This window comes from Ptychodera flava, unplaced genomic scaffold (genome assembly GCF_041260155.1).
Source record: "Ptychodera flava strain L36383 unplaced genomic scaffold, AS_Pfla_20210202 Scaffold_30__1_contigs__length_3116999_pilon, whole genome shotgun sequence".
In the NCBI taxonomy this organism is placed as follows: Eukaryota; Metazoa; Hemichordata; class Enteropneusta; family Ptychoderidae; genus Ptychodera; species Ptychodera flava.
Genome location: NW_027248352.1, coordinates 2,133,353 through 2,151,886, shown reverse-complemented (window position 1 = coordinate 2,151,886; position 18,534 = coordinate 2,133,353). Strand labels below are relative to the sequence as shown.

The following is an 18,534-nucleotide window of genomic DNA, read 5'->3' as shown; positions in this document are numbered from 1 at the left end:
CTACACCTGTGCAACATTGTTTACAATGTATTTTATGCACGATATCTGGATGCATCACTTCAAAATAGTTGCAACACGTAAATTGTGCAATGTACATTATGACAAAAGTGTTCGAACATGATATCGAATCAATCACAAATGTACCTTGTATACAATGTTAACACAGGATGTTCTAAAGATACAACATTTGATTGCAGTTACAATAACACACCCCAAAATCCTGTTTTAAATTACGGCGGACATCTCCTATGTAAACCAGGTACATAGCCACATTGGACAACTCAAGTTTTTTGTGGCTTTACTCAGTACTACAGGTAACAATGATAAGACAAAGCCTTTGTTGGCAATGTCATCAGATCCGAAACATCATAACAAACAACAACAAACATCATAACAAACAACAACAAACACAACAAAGTGACAGAATCCCATACAACCTCAGTATGAAACACAGGAGAGCAAATCTAGGCAGAGAATATCTTCTTTTATTGCTGTGTAATTGATATACTGGGAAGATATCGGGTTTTATTTATTATAAAAATCTATTTTTTCCTCATCTGTTCTCTACACAGGCCAGAATTACGAGCTAGTTGATGGTGTCACCTTTGGTGCATTGTACTACAAAAAAACCCCACAGAAATGTTGAAAAATACATGTTTGACACAGTTAGTTTCACTACAGCTACAAGGCCCAGTCCTGCCCAACAAGCCTTGAAAATATCAAGGAAATTTGAAAAGTACTAGCAGGCCTCTGATTCTTCATGAGGTGATTGGCTCATTGATTAATTATGCATGAATGGTTTGCTGTGATTGGTCAATACTGTACAAGTCTAAATCACCAATGCTCATAAATTAGCATTTAGCAATATCTTTAAAATTGGTGACCTTACTAAAAAATGTAAAATATTGACTGAAAAAACTGAGTTAACAGAATTAATAAAAAAGGCAAATTACTGAGACAAAGCGTGCTGGCTTGGATAAATAAGAATGGTTTACAATATAAAATTTGTATCCCATAGCTGCCAAAGCAGAAAAATATGTACTCTAGTATAAAATACTCTCTCCTCTGATAATATGTAGCTGTAATTAGCAGTATTACTGTGGTAGACCATATTTTGAGAGGCAAGGTCATCCCAGGGTCACGCCCACTACAGAGACCGTCAGAATGACTGTACCTCCAACAATAGCCTGTCACTATAACACTGTGAATTCACAGACACTCCGACCCCTGCAATATGAGACTGCCCTAGATTCACACATGTGCAGGCTATTCCATTTTACAGGGTACAGGGAAGAAAGGGTTTTAAAATCTGACATGACCTTTTCCAGTCATGAGTGGATGACAGATACAGCATTGATAAACAAGTCAGTATCTTTAATTATTGACCAGTTGAAGTAGCACTATTATGCACCTGCAGCAAGAGATGTTGACCTGTATGTGAGGGTACACTTAGAAAAGCATCAGTAATCTGTTATTCACCAGTAATTCACTATAGCTAGTTGTCTTGCCCTATTGCCAAACTAATAACATAAGGCTATGTTAATTGCCCCTTGCTTTGTACTGACAATAATTATTTAATCAGGATCTTAATTGAGACTGATAACTTTTTTATCAGCTACCTCTGTATCCAAATACATTTCAAATGTACCGGTTGGTAAAGGTCCCCATGGCTTTCTTCTACAATCAAATTACACAAGGCAATTTTTTCCACTATATGTCTGTGTGCATATACAAAGTTACAATGCTATTCAAGCGGTCATATACCGGTAATTTCTTCCAATACTCTGTCTACTGTACAGGACATACACTGAGTTCATCTGCGTGATATTTCTTGAATCGTTCTTTTGTTTGACAATGCCCGTCACTTCTGGATCAAAATTGCATGAAGACAAATTTCTCAACCTGTGTACCACTGCGAATTATTCAATGGTGATCATCTTGTTCCCATTTTAGGTCAAAACAAATTCCCGTGTTCTCTATCAACACATTGTAGACACATGCGTGAGTGAGAAAATCCCAAGCCAATGTACGCCCCGCCGAATCCTGAAAGGGTAAGTTGTGGTATCCCCTAAGATGCAGGATGGTTTTAAACTCTTGTACCTTTTTGTATATTTGCTCAACATGTCTATTAAAGTCAAACTGGAAGTCCATAAGTTTGTTACAATTATGCCGTTTTCTTATGGTATGTGGGGACAACACAGTGGAGTAGAAGACGCAAGTCAATGACAGAAGTAACATTGTAGATGCACTGTATGCATTGATGTGTATGCTTTCTACACAGCATTGGACTGTTGACACTAACAACTATTGTTGCTTCCAACCTACACGGTTGGTTTGAATTACATATAGCTGCAAATCATTGCTACAACAATGAGTTTTTGTGACCCCTGTGTGACCTTTCATCCTTCTGTTTCTGGTGACCTAGTATTTTCTGTTCAACATTTTGAACCAAGGAAACATGGTTTCTTTTTACCAGAAAATACGTTTCAGCAATACATAACAGTGTTCAGGGAATGTGGTTGGCTGTGTGAGTGTTCACAGAAATATGTGTTCACACTGACAAAATCTACACAGATGAATGATTAATTAGGAAGCCATGAGAAAATGAGAGTTTGGTCAGGGCAGAGGTATTTACTAGTTGTTCCCTCTTCTGTCCAAATCACTGGGCATTCTGTCTGTTTGGTGTGAATTACCTCAGACAGGTCTACAGGACATAAATTCCATTGAATATTACATATCCATGAAATTTGACAATGCTAGGATCAGTCCACGAAAAACACCGTTAAGTGTCCCATCTCATATGCTTATGATTTTCGCATAATTAGTCTTCACTGAATGCATTCATAAAAGATGGATGTCACTCCCACGTGCCACTCATTTGCATAAATGCCCCTGAAAAATCAGGCACATTATTGCTGACCAGACGTGGCTGAGATTCGCATCCACAGCATGCCACGCATGAACTTGCTCATGCAACTTTATAACTACAGCCAGGAAAAAAGGCCAGATCTGGGTTATGCATTGTGCAGGTGAAAAAGTCAAGATGTCACCGACTGTCCTTGCATCGCACAGCAAGATGATCACGTTTCAGGACAATATCTCCAGGTGCTTACTCCTGCTTCTCATGATTTTTTCCCTTTTTGTTTTAGTGTCTGCAAATTCATGTACAAAACAGCAAGGTACTACGTGCTCTCTATAACGATAGACAGTGAGTGACAAATCAGTGTGGAACATAAATGTAACAGATAGTGGCTACTTTGTCAATGCGTAGACTGCCATACATCACCGCTATAACAATAACATATATCAGATAAGTAGATTCTTCACAATATACAAATTTCTTTTCCAAGATTGAAATGTTTACATCATGTCTGTCAAAATCGGTTCAGTCTCTACATCTCCTAAGAACTTCCTATAAAAAAGCTCTAAAAACTAGAAATCTAACCCAAAAACAAAACTTCACAAACATGCACACAAAAATATTTACAAGTCATTTTCCTGTTGGTTTAAAAAAGCCTCATCACGATTATTTACTTTGACCCTGTACTTCTGTTTCAGTGGTTGCCATAACTACAGTAGTTATGGTAACCAACAATAAATTCTTGTGAACCCCAACACTGGACTCAGTACTCTTTGAGATTTTATCAGTTTTTTTAAAGACAACTTTTATAATTTTCGGCAAATTCAATCTGCCTTTTGCAGTCCAATGTCACCATCAATATCTCCCAAAGTTCATTTCACGCACTGCTCACTTTTTTACTCCTTTTGTCAATTTTGACGATGAATTTACACGCGACTTCTCACAGAGTAACCCTTTGAGCGCTGTAATTTTTTCCCACAAAAATTTTAGTGCAACATTGTGCCAATTTTTATGAATTTTTCTGTAATGTTTTTGATAGTTTTGGACCAAATGGACATCGCATTTCATTAGCTACAGCTTTTTATCAAAATTTTGTCAAAAATCTGACAAAAATTTGACTGGCATATATTTTATAGAGGCGAAATAAATTGACTTTGGTGCTCAAAAGGTTGAATGATTGCAATGGCCAATCTCCTTCATGGATAGTTAAGGTTGTATGGCAAAACTCCAGTAGCTTAGTTGCTCAGACAAGGCTATAAACCCTTGCCATACACATAAAATTGACGCACCAAAGTTTACCTGACTCACATACCAGGTGTGTGGGAAATCACTGAAATCACTGGTGTCATTACATGGGTTGGTTTATCATTTCATCATGTTGGGAGGGTATGCTAACACAGGAAAGCAAAAGCGTTAAACAAGCGACAACTTCAGTTTTGTCTTGCAAGAAGTGTACTACAGGACGATCTTGAAAATTTGAAAATTGTTTGAAGCCAGGGTTCAAAGGTCAACCAAGTTGCTGTTGAAATGACAAAATATGTCTGGTCGTTGACTTCGTAAAAAAATCTCACAAAGTGACACACGTTTTACTTACAAAAAGCCATCTTTCTTTGCTGTGTCAGCAAAAAATGTTCTTAGGGTTGTCTTTCAAGGTGTAACTATCAGAACTGATCGAACTGTTCTCATTTAATTTGTATGTTTGCTTTAGAGTGTTATAACAGGTGAATGACCAAACATCAAAATTTGTGACGAAATGTCATTGAGAAATGTTACTAAAATGTTGGAATGAAGCTTGACACCTGGTGAAGGATAAGATGTAAATTTTTTGCCAGATTTTCCTCCATAAAAATTGGCAGATTTTCACAAATTCAAAACCTGCTTCAAAAATGATCAAAATACAGTAGCTGCTTTGGCGTGCTCTCAATAATTTATTGTCAGTTTTGGTCTGACTGCTGCAAAAAGTGGCAATTAATAATTCAGCATAATGAAATTTATTATTGCTATTAATCTAAATAAATTAAGGGGTGACCGGGATGGTTTGAATGTGCCGACCTTTGAACTTCATAAGGTCAAAGGTCATTGGTTCGGGGTTAAAATTTTGAGATCATTATTTGAGTGTGTGTTGCTTAGTTACTCTTTAAGTAGTTGCCAGGGGATAAATCAAAAGTCGGAATTTCTGCCCCTATTTACAATGTCAAATACGGAACATCGGTATTAAATGTTATAACAGCATTGATGCAGCTTTAAAATACGTGATCTGAGGATGTTATTATGAAAAGCACATACGACTGAAAATTGAAGGGAAGCAGTTTCACTATGTATAAATGGAATATTGACAGCGTTTAAAAACAAAGTTATCCTATCTGTCTCTACAAATACAGAGCTGGTTAGGATCTAGCCAATATGGCAGGTCAGAAAAACTCTCCCATCATGCTTTGCAGATGAGAAGAGGACAAATTGTTGCATAGCAAAATAAAAAATAAAGGATGCATAAAAATTGGGGTACATACATGGTTCACAAAAATTAAACTGTAAAATCTTCAACAGGGAGTTTAGTTTGAGGAAAATAAACTGGACAGACTTTTTATCACAAAGTTCATGAAAAGCATCTAAGTCATAAAATAATTTTCACGATAAAATTAGAAACATTACAATTTTTTTCATATTTACAAAGATTGTTTGTTTTGGCACTCAACAAAGTGAGGGAAGAATGTATCGGCAGTTTGGAAATAAAAAAAAAACTTGGCGGGACAAGGTCATTCAAGGTCATTCAGCCATCCCTGATGAGGAGCTGCTGTCAAGGTCAAGGTCGTCATTCTCCGTCTGCAGGGCGACGCCTTCTCCGTTGTGTACGATGTTTCCCAGCGCCGGTGAGGATGTACCCTGCTGGACCTGTACGCCGAGCATCGGGGAGAGCGCTGCCCTCTGGAGGGACTCCATGTTCTCTACCGCTGCAGCATTGTTCAACGTTACTGTGGTAACAGCATCTGTCCCTGTTGCTGTGGAGACAAGAGCTGTAAAAGGTGAGAATGTTATTTTATTGAAGAGAGTGCAGCTGTAACATTTGATGATAATCCACAGAAGTGGTAAATTTTCTTTTTTTTTGCCAACATACATTGTCTCCATAATATGCCACACATATTGTTAAAAAATTCAGCAATTCGATAAACCTCGTAGAGGCTGCACTAACATGTTGAACAGTAGTCATGCCCACTTTTATCTGGACAAACATTTTACATGCAAAAGGCAGTGGAAACATACTTATTTTCCAGTCTGAAAATAATAAAAATTGTTTTCAAAAGTTTTGCTTTCATCGCTGTCGCACTATCAGCCAAGCATCTCACGAGAAATTGATCTTCAGATCAAAAGTGAGAAAATTGTCCCAAATTTGTAAAATTTTATCATCATTTGACAAATCCTGACAAGGTTGTCACACTGAACCAACAATTCAAGATGACATTTTGACCACAATATTTACACATGAAAATTTGATCAGAATTTGAACAAATCTGAATACAGTCATCCCCAGGATCTTAAATAATTAAGGTGGTTAGAAAGGCTAGAGCGTCAGTTATAAATTTCAACAAAACTATTAAAATATAAAAGTAGTCAACATTCTCTGTGGAATAAAAAAAAACTAGACATTTGGGCACAAAGGCATTGCAGAGTTATAGCCTGTTAAAACTTCTGAAAAACTGACCAAATAAGAAGAAGTTGGGGAGTCCTTAGTGTATTAACTATGGTAGAGGTCCCCTAGCTTTTAATAAAATGTTTGAAAAGGGAAAGTCATTATTTGCTGTTTTTCAGGAAAGTTTGACAAGGCGGTGCTGGCATTCAGAGTGAGTGACTGCTATTGTAAATGCATTTTTAGATTCTTTGAGTGTCAAAGAGATGTCAAAAGTGAGATTAACTAAAAAAACTGCTCTATGACTTCAAAAGAGGGGTGCAAATATGGCTTGTTTTCAACATTTTTGACAAAATAGCAGTTTTCCTACATAATTGTATACCAATTTAATCCAACTTTGAAATGAGATATGGACATGGAATTTTTACAGCCTATTAACAAGGTTACAGATAAGATTTGTACGGTACAATTTTCCTGTATTTGAAGTACTTTTTGAAAAATCACATTTTGAAATTTGAAAGAATTTTTAATAATTTTTTGATATATAAACCCATGTAAAATCATAAAAACAAATTTTATTTACAAATCCTGCCGTACAAATCTTACAATAAATAGTGTCAACATATTTATAACTAATTTGGTAATATTAATACTATCCAATTATTATTAAATTCAAATATGTAAAAAAAATATGAAAAATTAAATTTTAATATTTACTGGTGTCATATTTCAAAATCATGGCTGCAAATATACAATTTTTATATTCTTTGGAAAAAATATTAACTAAGGGAGTTATCCTGAAAATTTGAACTAAATATCTTGATTCTAACACTTGAAACTTGACATTAACTCTGAGAAAAGAATTGGTGCAAAAATAGCCTTTCCAACCACCTTAAATAATTAACATGAAGAGCTACAGGATAAGTGGTTTCATAAATGAAAACTCATACTTCTTTGAAGAAATAGCAGAATAAATTACTATTTTAAAACAAGTCTGATTTAGGAAATCCCTTTCAATATATCTGTATGTGTATCTTTACAAGGAATATCGAATATTGTCCCTCTGATCAAGATACCTGTTTAGCATGTGGGTGCTAACAAAGAAAATTTTACTCAGCTGACCTACAAATAAACGTCTGTGTATTGTCATGACCTGTTATATAAATCTTCCATTCTGCCAATGAATCTGTGCTGTATTGCTAATTTCCATGCTTGCATACATATATCATACACACTATGTACATCATTACCAATGTTTGCATACATTTATCATACACACTATGTACATGATTACCATTGCTTTTACAAAACCTAGTAATAACAGCATAAAGTCCAACATCTCATCATTAAAACACTAGTAATGACTCATTAAATGTCAGTACCTTTGATTTTATGTTAAAACACACCAGCTACTAATCTGGATTATTAAAGGGACGAAGTCGGCCTTTTTCATGACATATTGCTTGATACAAGATACTTCATGTATTGTTTGACATGTTAAAAAATACTGAATGAATGGGTGACCATGCATATATTCGACCCCGATTTAGACACATGAAACCATTGCAAAAAAGAATTAATGGTCATGACCATTAATTCATTTTCACGATGGTTTCATTTGTCTAAGACCGGGGTCGAATATATGCATGGTCACCCATTCATTCAGTACCTTTCAACATGTCAAACAATATAAGTAGCATCTCGTATCAGACAAAATTCATGAAAAATGGCCGACTTTGTCCCTTTAAAACAACGCACATGAAACACACAATGTTAATGGGTGAATATAATGTATTGGATGTTAGATGGTTAGTGTACTCCACCAATGAGCACCCAGAATAACAGAATACGTGCATCTCACCTCACCTGCTACTGTGGTTGCCACCTGGACCAGCTGTGGCTGTGCTTGCTGCTGTTGTTGTTGTTGCTGCTGTTGTTGTTGTTGTTGTTGCTGTGACTGTTGCGTCTCAGACTGCAGACCGACATTGGCCAGGGACTCTGGCCAAAACCTCTGTGTCGGCCGCGATTGATTTTTGTTTTTCTTGGCTTTGGGAGTTGGGTCCGGATTGCTGGCATCAAGCATGGGTTGAAGTATCCTCCGCCGTGCATTAATGAACCTGACAATGGAAATAAGTCATTCCTTAATGTTGTTTTGGTAACTTGTTTTTGCGAGACTGCTGCTGATAAGAAGACAACAAATATTGAGCGCCCAAATTCTGGGTCTACATCAAAACAGTGACATGTTCAAAACCCTTTTCAAGCCAGACAGTATCACTTCTCCATTGCCAAGTCAGTAAGAAGCGGTATTGAGCCAAAACCATATGTATTTTGACCTGCTTGGCTTGGTATGTTATAGCAGCTTAAGTCTGTGTAAATCGCGAACAGGAATTTTCAAGTGATCATCCTTTTACTGCTGAATGTTGGTGTGGTTTGGCTGCTTCCTGTAAAAGAGTTGGGCCACAGCATCGAGGTGAGTGTGTGTTACAATGGGTTTACTGACTTGACTTGCAGGAGATCCTGCGTGCACAAACAGAACTCACCAATTATTGACTTGTAATAAAGAAAGATTGGTCTGATTGGCGATCTGCCTCTTCTCATCTTCAGTGGGATATGGATGCTGTATGCAGAAACAATGAATGGAGGGACGATAACCATAGGACAGGTTGCACCGGATTCGATGATGTCAGGCAAAACATTGAGAAAATCATAGTAACAACAAATGTAATTCCCCCATAAATAAATAAATAAATAAATAAATAAATTTAATCTTACACTGCATATGGGCTAATTGAGATTAGTAATTATCAAATCTACAAACACATGTTGCTGGGCAGATATTTTATTGTAGGTAATCTTTACCTGTGTCAACACAATGAACATATCGTACCTGAAAAAGAACAAATATTCAACTCATACTTGGTATGTATGTTTCTGAATCTTATGAAAACACTGATTTTGTTCACAAGTGGGGTGGCTTTTAATGACATATGGAGACACCAATACTTTAAACTATTAATGTATGATTTATTAACCCTGTACCTGCAAGACAGTATCACTTCACTGTCCGCCAAGTCAGTAAAAAGCGTTGCCACTTACCACTATGTGTTGGAAGAGCCACGACCTCATAACGTTTGTCGCCTGTTTTGGAAGAACACCACGTTTATTTTTTCTCTTGTTGAGCAAGTCCCCGTCCCCGAAACTTGCGTCAAAACTGGAGGGGGTAGAGGTGGTTACTGTAAGAGCAGACGCTGTTGGAGTTGTGAGTTGCTGGGATGATTGTGCCGGAATACCGATCTGAGAGATCGGCGTTGATCCGTGTATGAGTGGTGTGGAAATCATCTGTGGCTGCTGTGCGACAGCCTGCGGAGGTGTTGTCTGTATTTGAACAGTTCCTGGAATAGCTCCCTGCGTAACAATTCCTTGAGGTGTCATCACCCCCTGTGGGGTGACCATTGTCACTGGCTGATAGATAATCTGCCCGGCTGCATTCACAACAGTTGCCATGGTAACAGTCGGCTGTACTTGAGACGGGTGGACCTGTGATACGGACGTAACTTGCCCTTGCTGGTTCTGTTGTAAAATGACCGATCCAGTGGCACCGGCTTGCACAGGCGTTCCTTGCGGCGTTATTTGTTGAACCTGTTGGATTTGTTGCACTTGCTGCTGTTGTTGTTGCTGTGGCTGGACCTTGAGTAAAAAAGAAGTGACAAGAAAATTATGTTCACAAAATGTGATATTCCTACATAGCTTGCTCCAACCAATGGGGATGCAGGAAACACTCAGGTATGTTAATGCATGGGCATAGGCTTACATACTAGTAAAATCAGTTTGAACATACTTTTTAATCAGACCTGGTCAGAAAATTGTGAAAATTGCCAAAAATATGTTTCGCATTTGATTAAGTTGAAATTCATCATAATATATTACGTAAGTCAGGTCACGTGACCATAATCTGTTATTTTCCCGCCAAAATTGTATATTGCAAATAACTGAATATTCCAACCGCTAAACATCAAAATATTTAAAATATTATGACTAATTAATGTAAAATGGGATGGGAACTTGTGTTAGAACTAGTGGCAGATGCAAAATTATTGAATTTTGAATAACATTTCTTCACAAAAAACAACAAATACAATATTTTTGACGTTTTACATGAATATTTTGAATATCAGAAAGAAATATAGATAGAGTTTCATGAGTGCCATGTATTTTTGAAAGAATACGATAGATGTTGTTTCCAAAAGTGCAAAGAAAATCAAGAAAATTTAACGGGTTACGGTTGGAATATTAAAATTAATAAAGACGTAAATTTTGGCGGGAAAATATCAGATTTGGTCACGTGACTCAACTCGTCAAGATTTAGGCAGACATTTTTTTTAAAGAATTTAATAATTCCAATAATTAGACCAAATATCAATCAAATCTGGTGGTTTTTAAAGATAATTGATCATTTTCTTACTTTTGGGCTTGATGGGTACAAACACCCATGCATTAACTTACTTGAGCAGTCACATGTACTGGTACCAGCCAATCAAATAAGCCTTAATTAGGGGGACTGAATTTTGAACAAGGAACAGTGAAACTTAGCTCAAGCAGGTCTACTCTACAGAGTGTATCAGTTTTATACAAAAAGGCATTGCTACAATGATGCTGTCTTGCACAAAAAGACATTGCTACAATGATGCTGTCTTGCACAAAAAGACATTGCTACAATGATGCTGTCTTGCACAAAAAGACATTGCTACAATGATGCTGTCTTGCACAAAAAGGCATTGCTACAATGATGCTGTCTTGCACAAAAAGACATTGCTACAATGATGCTGTCTTGCACAAAAAGACACATCCCATTTTTGAATCATTCCCAGGGGCCAATCTATGTACACATTAAAATATTGTGTCTTTTGTTTAACCTTTTTGAGTGCTGTATTTTTGTCACCAAAACTTCAGTGCAACATTTCACCAGTTTTTTTTAATTTTTCAGAAATATTTTTGATAATTTTGGATCCCAAGGAAATCACATTTCAATGGTTTCAGTTTTTTACCAAAACTTTGGCAAAAATCTGAAAAAAAATTGATGGGGATATATTTTATAAAGATGACAAAAATGACTTTGGCACTCAAAGGGTTAGATGTATTTTTCGTTTTTGTTTCTATGGAAACAGGACAACCCAAATTTGATGGCTGTAAAAGCTGGACATCAGAAGACTGACCTGGATCTGTTGGACTTGTTGCTGCAGCTGTTGATTCTGTTGTTGTTGCTGCTGTGGTTGCTGCGGCTGATGTTGTTGTTGTTGCTGCTGTTGTTGTTGTTGTTGCTGCGGCTGCTGCTGCTGGTCCGGCTGCATCAACATCTGCTGTCCGCCAGGGTAGTTTGGAATGTCGTTTCGTAACAGGTTGTCACTCTGCATCTTCCCCTTGAGGCAAGTGATGTAGCGGTGACAAAAGTCCTTACAAAGTTCATTGACCTTTTCCAGCTCTAGGAGGTGAATCCGAAGCACCTGGATGGCTTTGACCATCTGTGAGAGACAGGGAACAACAAATAAAGACTAGTTACACCACTGACTACAATAAACCTCATTGACCCATTTGGAGAATATCCCCTCATGTTTTAGGTAACCTGGAAGGGAGGGGGAAGGAGATTGTAATTTCAACTTTTTTTAGTAATTGATAGATGCTAAAAAGAGCAAAATTGGGCAAAAACGTTCGCTTAAGGCAGGTGGTCCGCAATTTTAAATCTTATCCAAATACCCTTTGCATCAGTTTTCATGTCTTTCAAAAATTGAGGGCCTGTTTTACCACCAGTACAGGTATATCATTACAGGTATGTATATCATATATTAATTAACGTTACCATCATGAGCACTGATCCAATCAGAATAACTCACAGGTGTACATGACACACTGATATCATATAATTACCAAATTATCGACTTCTGGGTCATCACTGAAGAATGGTTTGCCCTCCTGGTCTTGATGTCTGACAAATGTTTCAATGTCCACATCAAAACTTGCTGACGTAGGAGGGTCTGCGCTCTGCGTGGCCTGTTCACACTTCTCAAACAGGAGCGTCATCAACGGAAATAACGGATGCCTGGCAATGAGAAAATGGAAAAATTCATGTTCAAAATACAAATACAGCCTTTCGGAAAATCAGTCAGTTTATTTGGCACTTTGTTTCTGTTGCAACTAGGACCTAACAGTAACACTTCTTGCAAATACAACACATTGTGAAAATGTGCAAATGTCATGGTTGACAAACGAGTTATACCCCGGTAGTCTGTCAGACATTTGACATATACACTACAGATTGTGTTGACAAATTGAACATTAGGCATTTTGAATTATTTTGAGTGGAATAGTAAGGAACAGTGATTTTTATACAGAACAAAAAATAATGAAGTTACAGTTCACACAGATCTTATAATACAATTGAATAAAAGATTTTCTGAAACAAACCTATATAAACCTGCTTCCTTCTACAATTCTAAAGGTCATACACTGGCATTATAGGTCTGATAGTGGATGTACCACAATTTAGTGGAAGAAAGCTAATGCATTATACAATTTAACACCATCCTCTGTAAGAGTTATCTTGTCTCAGTCATATTCTTCTTGTAAACAAACAACTAATATCATGATTGTGTCATCCACGATATTCAATCTATCTGGATTGTATGTGTCTTGCATTTTCAAGGCTCAGATATTTTCCATAACTGCATTTCTTCTTATGTTGGAAATGTTATGATATCCACTGACCTGTATATTGCCCTCTTATCTGCTTCCCCTTGCGCCTGAATATCCACTGCACTTGTCGTCTGTACCTGCGGCTGCTGGACCATCTGAGTCTGCTGCGGCTGGGACGACTGCGGCGTCACACACTGTGTTGGCGTCGACACCTGTCGCACCTGTACGTTTGTGTTCTGTTGCACCGCGGGCGGAGTCGATACCTGGACTTGCTGGACCACCTGTGTGTCTTGGTAGGCAGGGGGTGCCAAGCCTTGGTGGTGGTGACTCGATACGATGGACACGGGTACGGGTCCCCCTGTGTGCTGCATGGCTCTGACTTCACTGTTGGACCAGGAAGGTCCTGAAGGAAACCTGTAATTTCATCAAAACACAAGATTAGTATTGCTAGTTGCCGATGGCATATTACTGATACACTATAATAGACATGCTCCTTGAATTTCTTACAATTGGGATGTTCCCAATTGAGGTCATTGTTCTCTCACTGAACCTTTCCTTGCCAGATAGTATCATTTCCCCTTCAGCCATCTCAGTGAAAAGCGGTATTGAGCGAAAACCATGCACATATTTCCACCCATTTGGATTGGTCTTTTCCTATGGCTTTAGTCCATAAAAATCATGTTTACAGTATCTGTGATGTCAGGGGCCTTCAAATGTTCAACCTTTTGTCAAAATACACCAAATGGGACATGTTGTGCTTCTCTAGTTTTAACTAACTTGACCTGATTGTGAAATATGAACTTGGCAGAAAAATGGCTTGATATGCAAAAATTAGCCCTTTTCCTGTCAGTGATTTTTCAGATCTTTGGCTACAGCAATGGATACATCCAAGAACTACATGACCTTTCTACGGTCAGGCACTGACAAATTAGAAGTATCAGGGGAATTACAGGTCTTGTGACCGGGCAATTTACAGTTTGCACCCTGTTTGGCAATAAATATATCTGAAAGGTCAGAGGTTACCAGATGGTCAAAGTTCAATTGGTAAAACACCATGTGTGATATATATCAGGGACTAAGAGGAATCTGGTACAGACCTGTCATGTGATCTGTCCGACAGTTTCTTTGTGTTTACTGTATTGTTCTGTCTAATCTCTGACCTTGTTCCCTGACAATGCAGGTGACTTTGGTGACAATAAACGGCAAGTCATCTTTTATAAAAGTATTGAACTTTCAAAATCTGAATGTTGGTTTTTCACCCTTTCCAAAATATTGGCACACAGGTCATATGAAAACTTTCAATTATTAATAAATAAAATTTGCAAGGCATGGCAGACAGGACTGTTCCAAAATAATTTATTTCAACTGGTTATTGGTATGACTAAGGAATAATCCAAACTCAAGTGACCATATTTCACACTTTCTGATTCATATTTTCTCTTTGAAAGCCAATTCTTACGTAATGGGTCATTTTGTCAAAATTTGCCATTTCTATGATCACAGCCATGATACACAATGATACTGGGATATAGGTCCCACAAAATGCAACATCTACCCTGCTTCATAGAGTCCATTCAGCACCTATGCTATTTCATAGCACCCTGTTTGGAAAACACAAATCTCTATCAGTGTGGCCTCAAGTAGTTGACTATTTACACAATTTATACATGATTCCACTCACGTACATATATTTGACAATGGATTTCACTGGACAATTTGCACTCTTTTATCTTCTAGAAATGATTTTATTCAATAAATTTGCTTTATTTGAAACAAAGTATATAAATTTGACTTTCATCAGGGGATGTAATACCACTAATCAGCAGCTATTGTATTATATCAATGTTGAGAAATAGTCAGACTACACACAGCTTTTCTGCAAACATTTATTCAAAACTGTATTTCATGCCAAAGAATTGAAGCAAATGAAATTTCATTACGTCTAACACGTCTAACCATCTATGAGATTGGACTTGTTCACTCCTTGCCAATGAATAAGAGCCTTTTGAAGACAAAATGTTGAAAATTGTCAAAAAATACCGTCAATGACGCTGTACCTTCTCTAATGTGTGGCCAGGTCAGGTAATTGGTTGTTGGCATGGAGTTGTTGGTAAATAGTTGATGATGTAGGGGCATGAGGTGGGATATGGACCAAAAGAACCCAAAAGATGATTAAATACATCAATCAAAAAAATTCTAAGCTACAGTATAAACTGCCTAAAGATAGTTCAATGTGGAAAAAAGTTAAACAATTCAGAAATAAGAATTAACAGTCCAAAATAGTAATGACGCACTTCCTTACTGACCTGAGTGCATGTGAAATACACAACCTGGCATCTGTAAATTAAATGTATACCAAGTGATCATTTCCAGTCACTTTTAACTGTTTTTAATGGATTTTTCAAAGAGTCCTGTGGAAATGATGAAAAACGCTTATCTGGTCTTGTGTTTGTATAACCTCATGGCTGATAATTGTCATAGTATTGAAAAAAAATTGAAAGTGAAGAAATTACTGTTTTTAATAGGCATATTTTCCTTGAAATACATGACTGTGTAAAGAATATATGCTAAAAGTGTTTAAGAGTAAATTTCTTTTCAAAAAATAATTTAATTTGTGACCAAAGGATTTTTATTCTTTGAGTTTACAAATTCACACATTGCAATTTGTTCAATCATCTTGTGCAGTGCAAAATTTATAAAATGACTGAAAAACAAAAAAAATTGGCAGAATTACAGTCTTTGTGATGTAAAATTATGGGTTGACATCACGATAACTGTTAATCTGTTTGAAGTACTAATATACTATAATTTAAAAAAGAAAAATTCATGCAGAAACGGTAAAATATGTTGTCAGCAATGTAGTGTTAATTTTGACTTTACATCAAAATATGCCTTTGCTGGATACCAAATATATAGGGCGAAATATCAGCCATGTTCAGCAAAATCCACACAACAGCATTGATCCTTTTCTAATTTGATTTGATTTGCTTATGTTATCCTTGTATGACAGTCAGTACAATATGGAACTTGAACACAACACAGTGAATAAGTATGCTGTAAATGAAATGGTGTGGCTGCACCCACATGCAGCAATAGGAGTGCCTTTGTCTCTCACCCCTCATTTCCAACCTGTCCCATCCCTGAAAAAATAGTTTGGTCTTATATTTATAATGTTAATAATTTCTGTATTTGTTAAAATGTGCGCATCTCAAAAACTTGATCATAAACATTTTCATTGTTTTTTATAGCTGACCAATCAGTTAACCTGTTTATTTGAATATTTGCGCATTTTTCCTCAGTATTTGACATTTTCTGAATACCTTCTTATTCAGTTTGTCATTTTCTAAAAGTTTAAATGCTCCATTGTGTGGTCAAGCTTTCCACAAGCATCAAATGTGGTACTTCATATAGGAGGGTCTGCCTCTAGAGGGCGGGCATCATGAACACTCCTGTGTTTGTTGGTTAATTCCTCCATGTAAACTTCTGATTGTACTGTAAACATTGAACATGGCCGACGTCCGATTTTCCTGTCTAAAACTTTCACTCATTTTCGTTCATATGACTCTGAAACTCCAGGAAACGATTGGGAAGAAAGGGTTATCTTGAAATATTGAGGTACTCGCCGATATTTTGCAAAATTAAATGAGAAAAATGCAAGGAAAATGCCGACAGGCTTACACAATGACAGTTTTCAGACTCGGAGGCATATGATCATCTCTGCAGATTATGCAACAGGCCCAGATCACGTGAGGCCATGAGGGGATATCCACGCAACTCAGTACCAAACACTAGCGCTCACAGAGTGAGCAAACACAAAGTGAGTACCCCTAACGTCAGCTCAGTAGTCTGTAATAGATTGTAGTCAAGTAAGAAACCTTGGAGAAAGGCTTAACACTGTGGCTATGCCGCTAAGTCCCTTTTGATTTTTGTCATAGCTCAAAATCGTTCTCCCACACCTCAACCTGAGCCATGAACACCCCCACCAGTTTATGATATGACCCATCACAATGGCATGACGTCAACGGATCTTGACAGACGGAAGTCTTGACAGACGGAAGTTCTTGACAGCAGCATACTGGTTTTCAACTCTAATACCTTCTCTGTCTATAAATAGACACGAGAAGGTAATAAAAATGATACAACATATGTCGGTCACAAGTCTTGGTATCGTATACTGGATGCCATAATTGCAATCCTTTGTACTCATTCATTGAAAAATAAAGTTCCTGGTATATTTTTTGTTGTTGTTGACCGAGAATGCATATCTTACAATCACTTTTCTGTGTACTTGTAATCTTAACTGCTAGTATCTTCACTATCATAAAGGATTTCCGAATTATTCAAGTCCTAAATTCTTCAATTGTGTGAATTGTCTATAAATAGACACGAGAAGGTAATAAAAATAGCGTCAATGACACTGTAGCTCCCATCCTGGACTATTTAGTGTTTGTTCTCTGGTCAGATATTTGAACATGTGTGAAAGGGATAAAGTGCATGAAGTGAAAATACTTAAATGAAATGTACTGGAGACAGTGAAATATGTTTAATGTAATTATTCAGAATATAAAATGGGAAAAAATACAGAATTAGATATATCGAATACTGTGATACAACCATTAACTCAACAAGTCATTTACAATGACATAGTCCCCACTTGTAATAGGAGTATTAGTCTTGATGGGGCAGGAAAATGTGGTCATTAAGAAGTATCACTGGAGTGTATATGTTGGGATCTATGGGCACATACGTCTATGTCGTTGTTCCCAATTTGAAACACATGAGGCATGTCTAAGTTATGGTTCTAAATCGGGAAAAAAGATCAGACCTCTAGCAGTATTGGCCAGCCAAGAAATACATATGCGCATTATAAATGAGGTACAAGATGTGACATCTTAAGGTCTAATATCCTATCAAAATTGGAGGGTATAGAACTTGTGGTTACTGAAATATGCATATATATGTATAATCAAGGTCAAAGGTCATCGAGGTCACATGACATTTTGAAAAAAAAAATTATATTGCTAATTAATCCCTATATGCCAAAAAATCAGATCTCTAGCTCTATTCGCTTGCCCAGAATTAGATGTGTACATAATTAATGAGGTAAAGCGTGTGTTGTCATAAGGTCTCCCATCCTACTAAATACAAAGGACATAGCACTTGTGGTTACTTATTTATTGACATAAACATATATTTTAGGTAAAAGGTCATCGAGGTCACATGACATTTAGTCAAAAAATTTCTCTCCTATAGTTATCCCTATATACCAAAAATCAGACATCCAGCTCTATTGGCTCTCTCAGAATGAGATATGCGCATAATTATTGAGGTACAGTATGTGGCGTCATAAGGTGTCCAATCA

General features: G+C 37.0%; 1 protein-coding gene across 4 annotated transcripts in view; it reads right to left on the bottom strand.

Moving 5' to 3' along the window:
* Positions 1 to 465: 465 nt before the first annotated feature.
* Positions 466 to 18,534, bottom strand: part of LOC139127273 (homeobox protein PKNOX2-like) — a 29,045-nt gene continuing 10,976 nt past the window's right edge. The window contains exons 2-8 of one of the 4 annotated variants that reach the window (XM_070693186.1): positions 13,245 to 13,586; positions 12,408 to 12,579; positions 11,699 to 12,004; positions 9,582 to 10,172; positions 9,026 to 9,102; positions 8,347 to 8,602; positions 466 to 5,874 (exon numbers count right to left, since the gene is read on the bottom strand). In XM_070693186.1, coding sequence (XP_070549287.1) covers positions 5,830 to 5,874; positions 8,347 to 8,602; positions 9,026 to 9,102; positions 9,582 to 10,172; positions 11,699 to 12,004; positions 12,408 to 12,579; positions 13,245 to 13,543 — 1,746 coding nt within the window. In that variant the 5' untranslated portion in view covers positions 13,544 to 13,586 and the 3' untranslated portion in view covers positions 466 to 5,829. The remainder of the gene's footprint in view (positions 5,875 to 8,346; positions 8,603 to 9,025; positions 9,103 to 9,581; positions 10,173 to 11,698; positions 12,005 to 12,407; positions 12,580 to 13,244; positions 13,587 to 18,534) is intronic. The other 3 variants (XM_070693184.1, XM_070693185.1, XM_070693187.1) reach the window with 3 other exon arrangements.